We start from the raw sequence: 19,206 nt of genomic DNA on the forward strand, positions 1-19,206 counted from the left end.
TGTTTCCATGATTACAGCACCACTGGTGGGTTTTATACTTAATCTAGTTTTCTGTGGATGACAAGCCAGACCTCAATCACATGAATGCAAAGACTCCTCTTAATTTCATTTAGCTCCATTTATTGCTTGTAATTTGCTCTAGACACAAATTTTACAACAGTTAGTTACTGTTTAACCATGCTCCTCAAAGTTCTGTCCAAAAGAGACTGCAGTTTATTAGACAGGAAGCAAATGAAGGGAAGGGCAACTAAAAAAAATTAAAATCTTCTCTATAGTTGTTTCATTTCAGCTTTCACTTACAAGATCATTTACAAGGTATGAGATCCTCTCATACCTTTTTCCATCAAAAACTTGCTATCTTTCACCAGAAATTTTTCCTCACAATCAAGTCATCCCTTCACCTTCTTTTGTATAAGCAAAACAGATCTGAGTTTTGAATGTATATTTTCCAAATTGCATACTTTTCATCATACTCTGTAAAATATTTTTCTTTAACTGTATTATCATATTTATATTCCTTTCAAATGCAGTTACAAAACACCATGTCACAAACTGGTTCATCTCTCACAAAGTAGTAGTATCGAGCATTTACTATTTTGCTAAGAAGTGAGGTTTTGTTGCTAGAGAAATAAGGAGTGAGAGAGCATGAAGATTACTAGGCCATATAGGATAAGAAAATGAAAATAGAGAATACACAGCTAGTAGTAGCTAGAAACAAAGTTAAAGTCTTTTTTGGTAAAAGTGTGGTTTAGATTGGATGGCCCGGCCTCCTGTCCAGCCAAATCCTAAGCGTCCAATGTTGTCTCTCTAAGGAAATTATTCCAATGGCTGATTGTATGCAAAAAAATTTCCTTTTCTGTCCAACTAGAATATCCCCAGGAGTAACTTGTACCTATTACTTCTCATCTTTTCCATGAGAAAGTGACTCCTTTTACAAGTGACTATTGTAAAAAGGAGTCTCCATTTTCTCTGTAGCCACCCTTTATATACTGGAACAAGGTCTCCCCTAAGCCTCCAGTTCTCAAGGCTGAACAAACCCAGCTCTCTCAGCCTTTCCTCACATGTCAGGCTGCCCAGTTCTTTGAACACCTCTGTGGCTTATTCTCTGGACCCTCTCCAGTCTGTCCACATCCTTTACTGTACAGAGGGACCCAACCTGAACACAGTACTCCAGATGTGACCTGACAAGTGTTAAGTAGAGTGGGACAATGACTTCTTTATCCCTGCTGGTGATGCCCACATTGATGCAGCCCAGCATCCTGTTGCCTTTCCTTGGTGCACCAGCACACTGTCCACTCATATGCAGCTTGCTGTCCACCAGGTCCTTCAGGTTCATTTCCTTCAGGCTGCTCCCCAGCCAGGTAGATCCAAGACTGTGCTGCACTCCTGGATTATGTTTTCCCACATGCCAGACTTTACATTTGTGTTTTTACATCATAAATCTCTTGTTAGCCCACTCTTCCACCATATCCAAGTTTTTCTGCACAGTGACTCTCCCTTCTAACATGGCCACTTCTCCACTTGTTTTGCTACCACCGGCACCATCACTTCATGATACCATCAAAATTAAGGGAGGACAGGTGGAAGGGGCATAGGGAGGGGAATAGCAGAGATATGCTTAAAGATATGAAAGCTACAAAAGAAGAAGAGACAGATGGAAGCTTTGCAAGACCAAGAACCATCTAATTCCAAAGAGCAATGGAGGTCAACACACTTGGTGTGACTTACAACTGCCACACCAGACATTAATTCACTCAATGCACTGGGGATGCAACATATTGGTAATAAATCACTTATACTCAGTCATAAACTTGACATAATTCATCTTTCAAAACCCAGTAAAAGATATTCAAATAAATGCAAAAAAGAAAAAACCAAAGTGAGGGTTATGCAGTCTTTCCAAGCAAGATACCATGCCCTCTTTCCAGGACAGCAGGTACCTGAAGTGAGCAGAAACAGAATGCACTGTTCTTGACTGAAATAAAAGGCAGAGGGAGAGGTCATAAAGTCATTTTATTGATGGGAACAATACATTTAACAAGATGATTCCTCTAGTCTTACAAAGAAATTCAACACTAAGAAAACATGCTATTAGGATTGCTATGGTTGCAATTATGCATTAAAATAGCTGAAACTGAGAAAGGTAGCACTGCAATTTGGAAAAAATTTCCTAATATCGCAGAATGGTGTCTAACACCTAAAGACCAAGCCTGAAGGGAGGAAGAAAGATTATTAACAAGGGCATGTAGCAAAAGGACAAGGGGGAATGGATTTAAACTGAAAGGGTAGGTTTACATGAGATAGGAGGAAGAAATTCTTTACTGTGAGGGTGGTGAGACATTGAACAGGTTGCCCAGAGAAGTTGTGGATACTCCATGCCTGAAAGTGTTCAAGGACAGGTTGTATGGGGCTCTGAGCAGCCTGATCTCGTGGGAAGTATCCTTGCAAGGGAAGGTTGAAACCAGATCTTGAAGGTCCCTTCCAATCCCAGCCATTCTATCATCCTATGACTTACAGCATTACTACTCATTGCCGTTAATGCTCTATCCTTCTCTAGAAACCTGGTTTTCTTTTGGGGCAGGAAAAGAAAGCAATCTAAAAACTTCAGTCTGCCATCTATGAGAAAACAGAACCAATGTGAGGAGAAAAATGGTTAATTATGAACATTTTAGTACCTACTCTAGAAAAAAATATTAATATTGCTTTAATCACTGACTCAAAGTCATTCCAGTAACTATCAGAGATGGTTTACTGGGAGTAGTACCCTTATTTCCAGAATTCTGAAGTAGAGCAAAATTTGTTAAGATAGAAAAGGATAAAGAAATTGTCAACAAACTTATAACAAAGGAAACAGCACCTTAAATGCTGACTGTATCTAATAAAAATAGAATATGACAAATACAAACAACATTTTTATATGTGGACAAATTTTGATGATAGCACAAAAATATTTTTTTCCAACTGCTGTGATGCTAGATGAAAATAAAGTAAAAATAAAAACAATCTACCTACAAATAAAAAACCCAAAGTCTTTACTGTCAAAACATTAATTAGATTTTCAATACCTATAAAAGTAAATTGTTTTCACTTTTATCTCTCTCCCAAAAGGTATTAGCAACCTGTACACTTGTATTTTAGCAATTTCCAAATATTTAAAACAAACAATCATTGAAATACTGGCTTTGTAAGCTTTTCACATTGTTTATTTAATCAAAAAGAGTAACAAAACAAAACCTAGTTGTGATTCAATTGCTCTGATGATGCTTGTTTTCTTACAGGCCCATTATCTACAGTGATAAATGTATGTCATCTTGAAAATCGAACACTTGCACGCATCTCAGTGGTTTTAGAAAAGATAATGTTAGTTCTCTAACTGTGTATTTATTATTATTTCACAACTACCCTAATTTACCAGTATTTCTCTATGAAGAGTTCACTAGTCTTTATCAAAGAGCTGTATTTCCAGAAAGGGTTTGAAAGGGCATATACTGCTTTGGCTGGGATAGAGTCAACTTCCTTCACAGTAGTTGGTATGGTGCTTTCTTTTGGATTTGTGACCAAAAGGGTGTTGATAAAACACAAATGTTTTAGCTATTGCTGAGAAATTCAAGGTCTTCTCTGATGCTTCCCCAATTGCAAGGAGGCTGGGAGTGCACAAGAATTTGGGAGGAGACAGAGCTAGGACAGCTATGATCAATGGGATATCCCAGTGTGCAATGGGATATTCCAGACCATACAACATCATCTTCCAAATAAAGAAGCTGGGACAAAAGTTGCCTGATGATGGAGAGTAATGAATGTATTCCTATTTTGCTTTGTTGACACGTGTAGCTTTTGCTTTGCCAATTTATCTGTCTTTGTAACACCATTTCTCACTTTTGCCCTTTTCATTCTCTCCTGCTTCTCTGGGGGAAAGTGAGTGAGTGGCTGAGCTGCCTTCCAGGGTTAGCCCACCTGGAGGACATGGATGACTAATACTCTTTGAAATAGGGAATCAAATTTTGAAACCAGCAAAGACAGGACTTCTCCTGCTCAGTTTTAAACTGCTGGAATAACAGGCCTTTCTACATACAGCTAAAAACACTGCAAGTATTACATACACTTTTGTAAAGTAATAACCCATGAAACTGCTTCAGACAAACATGCATATAGATATATCTCTCTGGTTTTTGCATTAATAAACTAGTAAGAGTGATTTTTTCAGGCTGCAAATTGTGGCATTACATTTCACACCACACAAGAAAAATTGACTAAAGCAATCTTTAGCCCCAGATCCTAAAGACTGAAATGCAGGACAGAGAGATAAGACTTAGGGGAATAAACAACATTGTAAAGGTAACACAATTTGTTGAGTATTTTGTAAAAGAATACTGCAATGTATTTCTAGGCACAGAAGCAGAGTTAAATACACCTTTATCCCTACCTCAGATGTTTTTGTTGGACCATATTCTTGAAACTTGTTTTTTGTTTTTGTTTTTTTTTTTTTACATTTTGATGTGGATTTTTTTTATTTATTTCAAATGGCATATATTGGCAAAAAAATAAACAAGCTAAAGTATTTTTCCCTGACACCAAAAATCCTTGTTTAATCTTTACAGTCCAGTCTTTCTTATTCTCCTTCAATATGCCTTAAGCTCCTTAGCTCTATATTTTTCATCTTCCTTTCACATTTTTAAGTACTAAATATATCCCTTCTTTATGAAGATCTCACTATCTCTGCAGCCTGTTATCTTTCATCATGAAACTGCTTGTGTCCCTTCAAAAAAACGTTTTTGTAACCCTAAGGAAATGACCTATAGCTACCCCTTTTTTCCTTCTCAATGAAACCAAATTCGCTTCTTTGACATATTTACATCATCTCTATTCTACATTTTTCACCTACCTGCCACTATATCCTACTTCCTTCGTGGCTGGAGAATTACTTGAGCATTTTCTGTATTTATGTAAAATATCACATATACAATATTACTATTAACTTTGATGCAATTACAAATCTATGCTTTTCCTAAGGTATAAAACCTAGAAACACAATAACATTCTACAGAGTAAATATCAAATAGTCTAATTAAAGCTCTGATATGAATGGTAAAATTGATAACCACCAACCTGGGCTTTCCTCATATAGGCTAAAGGTTCTTTAATATGTTCAGGTGGTGCTGCAGGATGACAGGGCGAAGGAAACCTTAAGAAGAACATATGGTTAACTTGAAATATTCTGATGTTTTATTTTGCTTAATTAATCCCATATTTCTAAACCTAAATATAACTTCTATATATAGAGAGCACTAGCAAAAACACAAATGTGTGTTGATCAAAACTGAGTATTATTTTTAAGTATTTTTTCCTCATCCCTTCTATGGATACGAATAAGATAATAATATGCAAGAATTAGTAACATTTCAACATGAGTTCTTCTTGTATTAAAAATAATGTTCCCTTATAATTTCACATACTTACAAAATAAAGTAAAATAATGACATTAACAAATCAGGTATTTTAAAAGTGAATTCTCTTCACATAATGTCATCTTTATGACATCTTTATCTTTTATGTAACTTTCCAAGTCATCACAATTTTTAAGAGACAATATTTTTTTGAGGTTCTCCTTTTAAAAATCAGTAGTGAACATGCACATGTCCAAAGTAATTAGAAGTTTAAGTGAGGTATTGACTTAAGCAAAGCTGAATATCCACTCATAAAAATTAAAAACTAAACTAAACCACCAATTTATCTTTCAGTAGCATAGGTTATTTCCAATGAGTTTTTGCCAAACATTACATCCAGCTTAATTTTAAGTGTCTCAAATGTCTTTCAGGAAACAAAATTTTCACATAGCTTCTCCAATAGTTAGCCTGAATTTTCATTTGTTTGAATGCATTCAATCAGTTCCTATCATATGTTTTTGGGAAACCCTCCCCAAATTTCTTCCCATTTTTAACAGATAAGATCATTCCTGTACTGGCTGCAAATTTGTTATGAACTATTCTGTTCCAATGTGTAAAATAGAATCAATATCAACAGATTTCAGAAATGCTGTTTCTTGGCTTTTCCACAATGCTCATGAAACCATGGTGTTCACAGTTAATTTCAATTTTCAAGGGCAAATTTCATTATTTTGCTGCTTATTTCCGTGCATTAGCCCTAGAGACAGGTAAATATTTTTTCCCTGGAAAGATACAATGAAGATGAATCCTTGCTAACAGACAGAAGCAGATTTAAGTCCCTCATACTACTAAATATACATTGTGCTAAACTGGTAACTCTAACAAGCTTACTTACATTAGCACAAACAGATTTGCATACACATTTCTTATTTTATAGTTGCATTCATGGCTATATCTGTTACAAAATTCACCTTTCCATTGTGCCAGAATGGAAAGAAAAATTATGTTTCCCAGAAGTCTAATCCAAAGTTTGCTGAACAATAATAAAAAGGAAACTTGGCTGATTTGACTGCATTTATAACCATATCCCAAGCATGATGAGCACTGACCTGAGAAACCTAGAGATCCAGTATCTTAAAGATTTAAAAAAATAATTAATACAAAAAATACGTGCAATGCTGTGACCAATACCTCAATTACAACTCATTTGCAGCAACTACCTCATTTACATAATTATATTATGACCCATGGTACCTTTGGAAGTAAAGCCAAAAGGAAAATACTAAAGTAACTACAAAATGTAATGATATTTATTTCATTTATTCTTTAAAATGCACTTGGTTGCAGTATATTCACTAGGATGAAAAAGAAATAATGGCACTTTAAAAACAGAAACTAAGCAGGTACCCTTGCTATGACAGATATTGCAGATTACAGTAACATACCATACACCTCTATAAACAAATGGATCAAAAGTAAATCATGTGAGCAGAACTCATTAAGTGAAAATACTTAATAAACTCACACATTGAGTTCACTATAAACAGCATTCTGAAGTTTCTTTTCCCAACCTGTTAAAATAAAAAAAAAAAAAAAACAATGAGAGGACAACTTTAGGAATTAATACTAATGGAACATCAATCAGAGGTTGCTTTGCAGTCACTGGAGTTTTATGTCTGGTCTCAGTTCATGTCTACCTACCAGAGAGACAAGAGGAGACAAAGAAACCTTAATCTAATTAAGATAGGAAAACTGCAAGTTGAAACCTCTATAGAGACCTAATATCCTTTACTTCCATCTGCTGTTCAAATAAGTACAATATAGTTTTGGTTAAAAAACTTACATTCTATTTCTTAAAGCCATCATTTTATAAAACCAACAATTAATATTAATAGAGACAGTGTTCCTGATGATTATAAATCTGAGATCATTTATCATAAAATCCTCACATTATAGTAACACAGCCTACAACTTTCAATGCAAATTGGAAATTTAACTAAAGGTAAAATTTTCAAGAGTATCTCCATGGAAGTTAATTTCCATTTTCAGAAGTGGCTGAACTCTCTACTCACTCAGAACTTTAAAAAAAAAATCACCAGTATCTCATAAAATGATAAAAGCACTTTGCATAGTACGTTTTTCAAAATGCAGATGGAATCCAACAGCACTTTCCCTTTCAGATTTTCTTTATCTGATTTAATAATCTGGAATCATTGAATGTCTGCTTCTGGCTACTGTCAGTGACAAGACACCAAGCTCCACAAAGCACTGTTTTCATCACTTATATCACATATGTTCCTACATACATCTATCCTATTCACAAATATATCAATGAAGTATTACAAACCTGATGTCTTCAGAAAATCCTTAATATCCTCTTTTAGAGATTCCAGCTTAATTTCTGGTTTGTGTAGGCTAACCTAATATGAAAAATAAATAAATAAGCATCAAGAACTAAAGAAAAATTACATTATTCAAGTTATAAAGCAAGTAACAAACATGCTTAGGGTTACACCCAAAGCAAACTCCTTCCTTGAGCAATAGTAGTCAAAAATATCAGTTAACTTTTTTCTCACTCAATGTCTTCACCTTTTTCATCAATGCTAAAAGGTGTTATGTGGGGAAGAAGAGAGAAAAAAGGAGTAGAATATGCAATGAACACATATAAACATACATGTTTAATAATCTGAGCAAATACCCCCCATACTTAGCCCAAATGCTAGACTGTACACATTAAGGAATTGGTCATAAGGCACACATGGAAAAAACTAGAAGCCAATCCCTGTACTTCACCTGAAAGAATTAAAACTGAAAACATTCCATAATTTTTCACTTAACCTCCCACAGTTCACCTCTTTCAGGTAAGAAATGCCACTTTCAAACCAAAAAACTGACTGTGCACCGAACACTCCCCACTGCAGATATGACTGCTGGGTATATACAGCCTCTTGCAATGAAATGCACTCAACACACCAACCAGCACTAACCAGCACTAACCAGCATTAAACCAGCACTAACCAACACTAACCAGCTTTACAACCATACCATGACACAACCACAAAGACTGAAAGGTGCTGCACATCTTTCAGCAACAGCAGGACCAGCTGCTGCAGCATCTCCTTCTTCTGCAGCTAGACCAAGAGGAGAAAACCAACTCATCACAAAGGGACCCAAAGAACAACAAGCAGAAACTCAAAAGTTTCTGTGAAGTGCCTTCTAAGACATATTTTCCTATGCATGGTACATGGCAATAGCTGATTAAGATGAGATAATAAAGCTAAAGGTTTAGAGAAAAAAAAGCAATGCTGCATGCTAACTTGAAAATAACACCAGAAGATCTGTGTGTCCACAGCCATGACAGCTCCAGGCATATGTTAGAAGCATATGGCCATATCATCTATACAGAAATGTGAGGCATCTCTTACCAAAAGCTACTCAACAATGTGCTCTAGGCATATCAACTGCTAATTCTGTTGCAGCAAGCTTTCCTGCTGCAATAGAATTTTAATTTTTATTTAATTAAAAATAATCTTTCACCAACTTGGGCAGTCTTCCAGCCCTAACAGCACTGCTGACAACATGGCATGCTTTAAGTCCACAGCACACAACTAAAACTCCAAAATCTTGTACTTTGCCTTACAGTTTATACATGGAAAAGGGTGTTTCTGCACTGGAAAAGCTGGTCTAGGTGAATTCACAATGCAGAATTTTAAGAAAACCTTTCCATTTTCCCCACATGAAAAGAGGAATGGACAATAATGGAGAGAATAACAGCATCAGCATTTCAAGTCCCCTTGCCATTACAGGTAAGGGAGGCATTTATATTTAGTTTATTAAGTGCAATAGCAAAGAGACTATTTCTCAGCATGCTTCTGAGAAAGAAAGGTCATCATGAGCACAGACCAGAAGGTGTGGTGAGTTGCATAACTCATGTCAAATGACAAACACATATTCCATCCAGCACAACAGTAAAAGCTGGCAAAGGATGGTTACTAATATCTGGGAAACAAAGATTTTTATGCGTGTTCTTGGGCAGCTCACAAAATACCCTTTTAAACAAAAACCTCAAGGAGGATTTTATGAAGAATTCCTTTTGAAGCTACTTTGATGGGAAGTCCTATGTCCTTTTTGGACACTTGTCAGGCTGAAGGTTTTCTCTGCTGCAAGGCAGTGGTTTTGTGTGTTTACTGCAGAAATTTTTAAAAAAGTAACACACATCAAGCAGGGCAGATTTTGCCATACTGTTCCTCAGAAGTTTTTGTGCACCCTTTTGTAAATGTTCAGCTTTGTCTTTGAGTTAAATATGGCTAATTCTAATCTCAAGGTCCATGGAGTGTCAGGTCTGGCATACTTTTTAGATATGCAAAAAAAATCCCCTCACAAATAGAACTTATTACAGATGATAAATCACACAAAGAAAGGAAACCTCCTGTACAATCTGCTATAAAAGGGATTAATTATTTTGACACTGGAAACAGTACAAGAAATTATGTAAGTGCAATCAGAACAGTGTTTTAATTCTCTGCTTTTCACACACCTGTGAGCTCTTGGCTTATTAAGGAGTATCTGATACTCCTATGGACAACAACAGGGGTTTTTTTGGAGATTCCTGGAAATTCTGGAAATTGATACAGCATATCACATTAGAAGGCATTAAGGAGTTCAGTCCACAGACTACTTCCCATTTTCCCTCTCAGGCCAAAAGAACAACAGAGGTCTTTCTTGTAAACTGCTGTTCCCAAGAGAACCTGCTCCCCAGCTGCAGAACATCAAATCCAGAGACTCCTGTATGCAGCAGAAAGGCAGTCAAAAAGGAAACAGGACAGCATGCAGGGGGAAAATTTTTCCTAAGGATTACATCAGTGCATCAACCTGCACTGGTTACCTTCACCTCTTCATGCCCATGTATTCAGCCAGATATTATTTCATTATTCCTAGCCCTGATGCAGCCAATATTCTCAGGCTCATCTTTAACTTATTGCAATATCTATTTTTAGATGTTTCACATCCTTCCTGTGTCCTTTTTCTTCTCTTCACTGGAAAAACCTGTACTGAGACAAATTTTCACATAAAAAATGTGAAAATTCCCCCCCACCACCCCCAAAATTTGGGGGCACTTTTGTCTCCACTTTTACCAATTCAGAGTTCAGTTGCAAAAGCCTCCTCCCATTTACATTTTCCCTCTTGTTTACTTGTGTACTACAATTAACACATTCCTAAGTGATAAGCAGAACAAGAGAGCCACAGAAATTTAGGATTGCTGATCAGTTTTCAAATCAGAAATTAGATACTTGAGAATGTGGCAAACAGTTCAGCTGGCAGCTGCAGCCAGCTCTAACACAGACGAAATTCCAGCTCTGTATAACACAACAAGGGAAAATACTCATTTTGGTAAGTGAAAGGAACTCTCTTCAGAACTGTTTTGCTGTAACTTAACAGTATGGTACCTCTTTAGAATTCATATGGGTGTTTATGGGAATTAAATTGAGGAATCAAGGGGAGTTAGCAGAGCTGATATTCCAAAATTACTAGTCCAGGTGTCCACATAATCTTGTTTTTCCTTTGTATTAGCTGATCTAATTTATTTCTGTGTTGTACCATGTTGGAAAACACATTTAGGTATTTATATTTTAGGTAGGGTTGGTTTGTTTTAAACTGCTTGGTACAACACACTAAGTCTCATTTGCATTTTTTCCATGTGATTTTATTCCCTGTAGAATAAAAAATATGTTGACAAAATTTTATTTATATAAAAAAGCATTACTACAACTTTACATAGCTAAAAATGCCTGCCTAAGATTTACCGGGAGAAAAACCCACATTGATGAGATTTGTACTCATGAACCGAATTAATTCCCTGCATGATCAATAAACAGCAAACACCCAGGTAGAACTACCCATTTCAACACACACATCTTGATGAAAGGATATCTTACTTCTATGAGAAAAATACTATCTGTTACTATAAGGAGACTATAACATGCAGGGTAATAGAGAGTGAGCAATACAGGGGAACAATCCATGAAAGCAAAGGCTGACAGCTAGAACAGTGAAAAAGGCAAATATTCAGAGATTGAGTCAGGGCAATATAGAGTCCTGAAAGTCGAACATTTCAGCAAGAAATAACAAATCATTGCTAATAAATGTTAATGCCTATCAACTTTTCCCTGTAAAACTAGTATTGTGCATAATCTTATGGATATGGCACTGAGGTCCAGGTGTGGGATGTCTATGGTCCTCTCCAGTCTTGGTCAGCCTCCTGTGAATCAAGACACATCTGTCCCTTCCACATTCCTTCATAAAACAAGCTATCATTACAGCATTTCTTGGCACCCCCAATTCTTCAGCTGTACACACCCAGACTTGGGGGACTTCTAAAATTTTGCCAAATTTGCCAGTGCCTAAGGTACCACTAACAATCTTGTGTGTGCATCTTTGATTTTGGCAAGGTATCCTGCTGGGACCTGTGCAGTCACCATCAGAAGTGATACCCTAAATGTACTCTCTGTACCTGGATGCCAAGATGGAAGAAAATCCAGACACTCAACACTGCTGTGGCTGAAAGGAAGCAAAAGGATAGCACAACAGTAAAATAATAAAATTGGTGGAAATAGGAAATTGATTCACAGAGGAACTGAACACAGAGCTCAACCTATTTACAAATTAGCATCTAAATTTGAAAGTGGCATTCAGTGATCATGACTGGAGCAGCACTGATCATGCAAGAGATGATCCATCAATCACAGCACTCAAAGAAGTACAGGAAAATAACTAGAGGACCAGCAACACACTACTAAGAGGAGGCTTGACAGAACAAAGTGTTCCAGCATAACTCCTGTGTTAAACTATTTCTTTTCTCAACAAGAATAAACACTGCAGAGAAGTGATCCAACTATACTGAAATGTGGAATTGCATCAGGTGAACACATATTTTTATCCTGTTGCAAACAGTCTGCAAATAACTTTACACAATCCTAATATTTTTACAGGCTATCAACCATAATTTCTCTTCAAAGCCTTTTTGTTTAGATAAACATGTACTCTCTCAAAGCATTTATTACTGTTCAGTATGTTTCTTCACAAGTGCACAATGTTTTTCAGTTTTATTGCTATTATTTCCCAAATTACAATAAAACAGAATCCCCAAATATAACCCATCTTTAGAAGAAATAAACTCAATGAAAGCTAATAAATATCCACCATTCCTTATGTATTTCATTCTACCATAACTGGACTTTATAAGGACCAAGCTGACTTGGTAAAATCCACTTCAAGCACAACCACCACAATTTCAACATAAACATTCACTAAAAACTTCAACCCCTGCAACTTTAAGGGAAAGATTAGTTTTGGTTATACATTTCTGTAACAGAAAGAAGACTCATTCTGAGCCTAACTAAACAAATTTTAGTAAGTGTGAAACCCTGATTATAATGACAATTTTCCAACCCTTCTACATTTCTACACAAAGTATAATAAGGGAAAAATTTTGTGAACTTTCTTATACAAGTAAAAATAACCTAGCAGATACAGAGAGCTCCAATCAGCTTCATATGGAAGTAAACAGCTTCAAATGTTATGCTGTGGTACAAAAAATACAGATATATTTTAATAATATATTTTAATTTTAATGTTTAATAAATTTTCTAGGTTTTGAATATAAAATTAGTGCTGAAAATAAAATACATACGCAAAATCCAGAAATCACATTACTAAAAAAGGACTACTCAGCCAGTCAAGCTTGCATTGCTTCTGAACTCCATCATCTGATCAACACATACTCAAATGCATTCAATTTAAAATTCACTATAATGCAAATATTACTGCTGAGCCACTTAAACCAAAGGCACAAGCTCTATCAGCAAGCATAGTAAATCCTTTGCTAAATACAATGCATGAAAATGAACCATTACTTTTCCATGATGACTCATGAGCCTACCTTTGTTTGCTAACTTTTATTAAATAAATGCTGCATTGCATAGAAACATTCCCCTTCTGAATTTGATCTTTTATATAAGTTGAGATTGGTATCAATTTCTTTTTTTTTAACTGGCAAAAAATATCATGAAAACAATATGCTGGGACATTTTGCAAACCATAAATTATAATAAATTATTCTAAGCTTATTTACCTCCACTTTCTTTAGAAGCAGAGTTAGGCACTACTCCAGCTCCAATGTTCCTAGCACTCCCAAATGAAGTCCCCTCCTCCTTTGCCCCATCTGAAGTCTTCTTAAGACCCTTACCTCTCTCTGTTCAAACTGTCTTTAAAGCCTTCTGGTTCTACCACAGGTCTGGTCCAAGAACAGTGGCAGACTCCTCTCCTCTGGACAGTGTTTCTGACCAGGACATCTCCTCTCCACCTTCTTCGTACCTTCAGGCACCTCCACCAATGTATTCTCACTCCCAAACTGAATTGCTACAGTGGGGTGGGATGGGTATCAGGCCTGATTTTTACACTTGCATTACCCCTTTTAGCCTACTGTAACAGCCCTTATCATGCTTTGTTATCAGTCCCCTCAGGTTGTCCCAATCCAGCCATACCTACAAGAAACATCTGAGAACATTCATGCAGAAAATGGCAGGGGGGACTCCTTGCACTGTGAGTCTTTCTTGTTCCATTTAAAATGTAATTTAGAACCTTTATCTTTCATTTAGAACCTTTCATTTTATTGTCACCTCTTGTTTTAGAAAAGTTCTTTAGGAATAAACTACCGAAGCTTTTGTCTGTTGGTTGGTTTTTTTTGGGTATTTTTTAAACTTCATCATTTGCCCCTGTCACTAGAGGTTCTGGGCAACTCTGAGTTAGACTGATTTCTATTAGAGGTTTGCATGGGACAAAAATTAAGACTGATTAATCACAACTGATTAATATAGCCTAACTCAAAGGTTTTCAAAGATCATGAAAAATGAAGTTTCTGAATTGGCTGCAAATGAAAATGTGCTAAAAAGGTAGCACTTTTTCATGTCTCTGAACAGTTTCATTTTTATTGTCTGTTCACTGACACAGATTTTCCCTAGAGCAGAATTTTAGCAAGATTTCACAAAATAATTTATTTTAAAACTGCATTTTGTCCTTGAGATGTCCATGTTTTAGTTTTTCTGAACATCTCTAATCTCTACATTAAAAACATTTACAATTCAGAAAGGGAAGAGAAAAATTAAGATAGAAACAAGCAAATTTGATGACAAACTTGCACAGTGAAGTTGTGACCAGAAAATGAGGTTTCTCCTCTGCTCCCCACTAACACCAGCAGCAATTCTACCTGTTGAAAAGTTACTACCCAATATTTTGGCTCTTTGTCACTGCTACTCTTTCCTTTCAAACACACTACAAAGTATGCTCAGAAGAAATTCCAAAGTGATAGGTACATTAGAACTGTTACTCACATTAATCTCTCTCCTTAACTGCAGTAATATATCAATATATCAAAAATCAACCTACAAAAATCAACATTTATATATTTATTCATTCATCACTTACATGACACTACCTCTACTCTAATCCTTGGGATAAAAATGTGATTATCTTGGTATCCCCAGAAGTCAAGCTCTGACAGCAAATCATTTGATGCCCATGCCAAAGTTATTTCAAAGAGATTGTGTATCACAGCCCTTGACACCAGCTCAGGCTCCCAGTGACAGCCAAGCAAAGCACTGGTTTGATCAGTTCATAACCACAGGGCTACTCTCTCACCACTCACAAATAATGTCAGGATACTGTGTTTTCCCCAAAATTCTGTTAACTCATCAATGAAACTGTTCATTCTGTGCTCTCCTTCCTAGAAAATAAGAGACAAATGTACAAAATATAGCTTTTCTAATAACTAAAATCCTGTTTGTGAGACTACATATTCTCTCAAAATTTCAGGGATTATTATAATGGACCTTAAGATCCATTTTGACTGTAGTGTTTTCAGACAGTAAGTATTTTTGAGGAACAAATATCATCATCATCATTTTCTACACTAAGAGATGAAGAATATTTGTGAAGTACAGCTGCAGTATAAATATCCAAAACAAAAGTTTCACTTTGATGCACTGATTCCAAAGACTTCCTAAAACACAGTGTGCATCTCCCAAAATAGTTTAAAATCCCCTAAAAAAGGGACCACCCTTCAAAATCACAACTTGTGCAGACCAAGCATTGTTAACCAGCAGACAAAAAACTCCATCACATCCTACCAACAAACTGGATTTCAGGAGTGATGCACAGCAGCAGCTGAGATTTCCTATTAGACAGTGCAGCTCCAGCAATACCCCGTGTAATGGGAGGAATATCAAGCATCAGCTTAATACAGAGTGAACACAATGCAGAAACTTCCAGAATTCTGTACAGCTGCCCAGGGCAGAAGAGGAGAGCAGCCTCTGACTGAGGGGCCCTTGCACGGTGCAGCACGAACGTGACTGCCCAAGCTTTATAAACAAAGCAAGTCTTCTGTACATGGAAGAGCATAAATGCCTGCAAGGTCAATAAAAAAGGCTCCTCTATCAAGAACACCCAGATTCCTGGCAAACACAGTGTACATTTGGCCCTACTAATTTAAACTACAATCTCCTAGAGATAATTCATTTGAATGAGAAATCCCATTGTTGATGTACATATAAAGCTTCAGATCACTACACTAAACTACAGCTCTGCTTTAACCTGCTATTATAAACCCTTCACACACAATTCTAAGAATCAGCTTGAATATTTGTTGCTGTATTTCTTTTCTTTCCCTTTAGCACTTGATATGACTAGAATGATCATGACCTATGCAAACACTTTTTTTTCTTCTCCAAGAAATCTGTACAACAGTGCTCTGCAAAGCCATCATAGCAGATACATTCTCATATCCAGCAGGGATTTGGGCACCTCACTGCCCTATCAGACTCCAAACCCCCTCTTGGGAGGGCAGTGCTCACGTTCTCTGCACAAAATGGCTCCACCAAACCAAGCCACCCAGCCAGTTTAGCACCTTCTAAACACCCACCCAAGTCCTGAGGACACCAACCTGCCTCCTGTCTCAAAAAACCCATGCAAAGAATCAAGTGACCGTGAACCTGGCCCTGCCAGAGACAGGGATAAAGAATCCTGTGGAAGGGAGTGCCTTCAGGTTTGTTAGAAACAGGAAGAGAGTAGTTAGAACAGAGCCCTGTTCACCGCCCGTTTTGAGGACAAGATGTGACTCTGCACTCCTCATGTCAGGTTTTTTAGGATACTTAATTTCCCAACATTTAGCAGAACCTAGCCTCTACACTGCTTCATAATTCCAGCCCCCTTCAAGTCATGTACATTGGCTTATTCAAATATTTAGAAAGCCCTGTCAACAGAAGCAAGGCAGACACACATTAATAAAAGCACTTAGAGACCAAAACAGTACATTTAAATACAAAACAAACAAAAGACAGGCAGTGTGACAGTGATGTCACTTGCTACAGAAAGCTTCAGGGACATTCAAAGAGGAAAATCATGTTTCATTTAAAAATGCAACAAAACTAATGGACAAATAATGGACATGATATCCTAAAACACCAAAAAAACCCCAACCCAACCAAAAAAAAACATAAACAAAAACCCCAAAAAACCTCCCCCAAAAAATCCCCAACCTGTATAATTTTAAGCAGTGTTTGAAAAAAAAGCCCAAAACCAAAAGCACAAGATTTTAAAAAACCCAATCCAAAATATTTCAGTAATGCACAATATTTGTTACAGCACCATGACTAGGTTATTATTATCATGAAAATTGACGCAACTTTAATCTGAAACATCCTAAATTAAATTCAGCTGCAATATGAAAATCTGTCTCCAAGTGCAGATAAGTTATTAAATATAAAAAAAGGGCAACTGCTATCCCAGCTACTAAAATTTACTTCCATCCGTATTTTTTTTCATTTATTTTCACTTCCTTTCACCAAATCCTCATTTTCTCAGGGACACTAGGGGAGCGGGGGAGGGTGGGTGGACTTTAAAGCTCTCCAAATTAAAGATTAAAAAAGCAATTCGTTTCAGGACCTATATTTGAAGCAGCGAGATTTCAGACGGATAGTCTTCATATTCACTGCGAAATCCTTGGGTCCCAAGAGAAAACACAACAAACACGGCTCTAGAAACCAAACACGCCGCTCTCCGGCCCCGCCGAGGAGGGAGAGGAGCGGGATAAGGAGGAAAAGAGGGAAGGGACGAGGGGCGCCGGGGGCCCGGACTCCCTGCCCGTGAGGAGAACACCCGGGCCGGGGGCGGCGGCCGGGAACAAAGCGCCGGGGAGGGGCAGCGCGGAAGGGAGGCGTGCATGAGGGTACAGCGGCAGGTCAGGGCTCACCCGGGCCTGTCGCTCCAGCTGGGAGTGCAGGCTGGAGCCCTGCAGGCGCTGCACGACCCTGGCGATGGTCAGGGACAGCCCGCGGTCCGGGTCCACCATGGTGGGCCCTGCGCGGCCGGGCCGCCTTCGCCGCCGCACCGGCGCGTTACCCGGCAACGGCGGCAGCGGCGCCCGCCTGCCGCTGCGCCCGGCCGGAAAGCGGCGCCGCACGGAAAGGTTCCGCCCTGAGGGGGAAGGAAAGGCCCAGGGGCCGTAGGTGCGAAAGGAACGACAAAAGTCAGAGGGTCCGCAAACAATCACAAAGTTTTATTAGAAAATTACTGGAAAATTTATTGTCCTGGCCTCCTATATAAGCACAGAAAAGAGAGAAAGAGAGGGAAGGGAAGGGAAGGGAAGGGAAGGGAAGGGAAGGGAAGGGAAGGGAAGGGAAGGGAAGGGAAGGGAAGGGAAGGGAAGGGAAGGGAAGGGAAGGGAAGGGAAGGGAAGGGAAGGGAGAGGAGGGAGGAAGGGAGGAAGGGAGGAAGGGAGGAAGGCAGGAAGGAAGGAAGGAAGGAAGGAAGGAAGGAAGGAAGGAAGGAAGGAAGGAAGGAAGGAAGGAAGGAAGGAAGGAAGGAAGGAAGGAAGGAAGGAAGGAAGGAAGGAAGGAAGGAAGGAAGGAAGGAAGGAAGGAAGGAAGGTGTAAAAAATGCATATTTTATGATTGGCTTTTCGCAAATATTAAAATGAATATAATATGTGTTAGAAAGTTGTGCTGTATTAGTTTTCTTAAGTAGTGTGTTAAATATAGTTTTAGGTTATAACAAAATGTTAAAATAGAAACTATGCTAGGTAAGATATTTTTTTAAGGAAAGGACTCACAGCAATATAGCAGCCACAGGAAACCTAAATCTTTCAGAGAAAGAGAATTTATTGCTCTCTTATCAGGAGAAATTAACTTCTTCCCGCCTCGCTCAGCCATGATAACGCCGGTTAGGATTCAGAGGAAGAAGCTGACGATGACGTGACAGAATCCTGTATTTGAATGGAATTTATGCATCATGTATGAGATGTATGAATATGCAACAGATTATTCCTTTTAAGGGTTAATCCTCTGTTGAGGGGTGTCCTTTTTCGGGCTTATGCTGCCCAGAAAAAGGTACCTGGACGTCCATAACTCTTTGTTTCTCTTGTCTCATATTGTCCTAATCCAAATTGTCCGAATTATTATTACTCTAATTATATTGCTATTTTTATAACCATTTTATTATCATTAAACTTTTAAAATTTTAAGAACAAGTGATTGGCGTTTTTCACAGACGGGAAGGAGATGGCGGGTCCTGGTCCCAGTGCAGCGGTTCAGCTGCTGCGGTGCCTGGGGTCCTGGGCTGATGATGCCTTCTCATGGACAGGTTTGTCCAGCCCCAGGACACCTTTCTGTGTGCTGCTCGAGGGATACAAGCCAGCCCGTGTGAAATACAAAGCTGTGTTTCATGTCAGGTACATACAGGCAACGTGTGTATTTGTGATTGTAATATGTGT

The 19,206-nt window shown here is 37.9% G+C and overlaps 1 protein-coding gene across 2 annotated transcripts in view; it reads right to left on the bottom strand.

The window, feature by feature from the left end:
* The window catches only part of TBC1D19 (TBC1 domain family member 19), a 49,125-nt gene extending 31,263 nt beyond the window's left edge, over positions 1-17,862 (bottom strand). Inside the window, exons 1-5 of one of the 2 annotated variants that reach the window (XM_077177647.1) lie at positions 17,689-17,811; positions 17,382-17,437; positions 7,732-7,804; positions 6,910-6,955; positions 5,107-5,182 (exon numbers count right to left, since the gene is read on the bottom strand). In XM_077177647.1, coding sequence (XP_077033762.1) covers positions 5,107-5,121 — 15 coding nt within the window. In that variant the 5' untranslated portion in view covers positions 5,122-5,182; positions 6,910-6,955; positions 7,732-7,804; positions 17,382-17,437; positions 17,689-17,811. Of the gene's footprint in view, positions 1-5,106; positions 5,183-6,909; positions 6,956-7,731; positions 7,805-17,381; positions 17,438-17,688 lie in introns of both variants that reach the window. The other variant, XM_054632969.2, reaches the window with a different exon arrangement.
* Between the last annotated feature and the right edge of the window lie 1,344 nt (positions 17,863-19,206).

The sequence above is a fragment of the Agelaius phoeniceus genome, chromosome 4, assembly GCF_051311805.1.
Source record: "Agelaius phoeniceus isolate bAgePho1 chromosome 4, bAgePho1.hap1, whole genome shotgun sequence".
Classification (NCBI taxonomy): Eukaryota; Metazoa; Chordata; class Aves; order Passeriformes; family Icteridae; genus Agelaius; species Agelaius phoeniceus.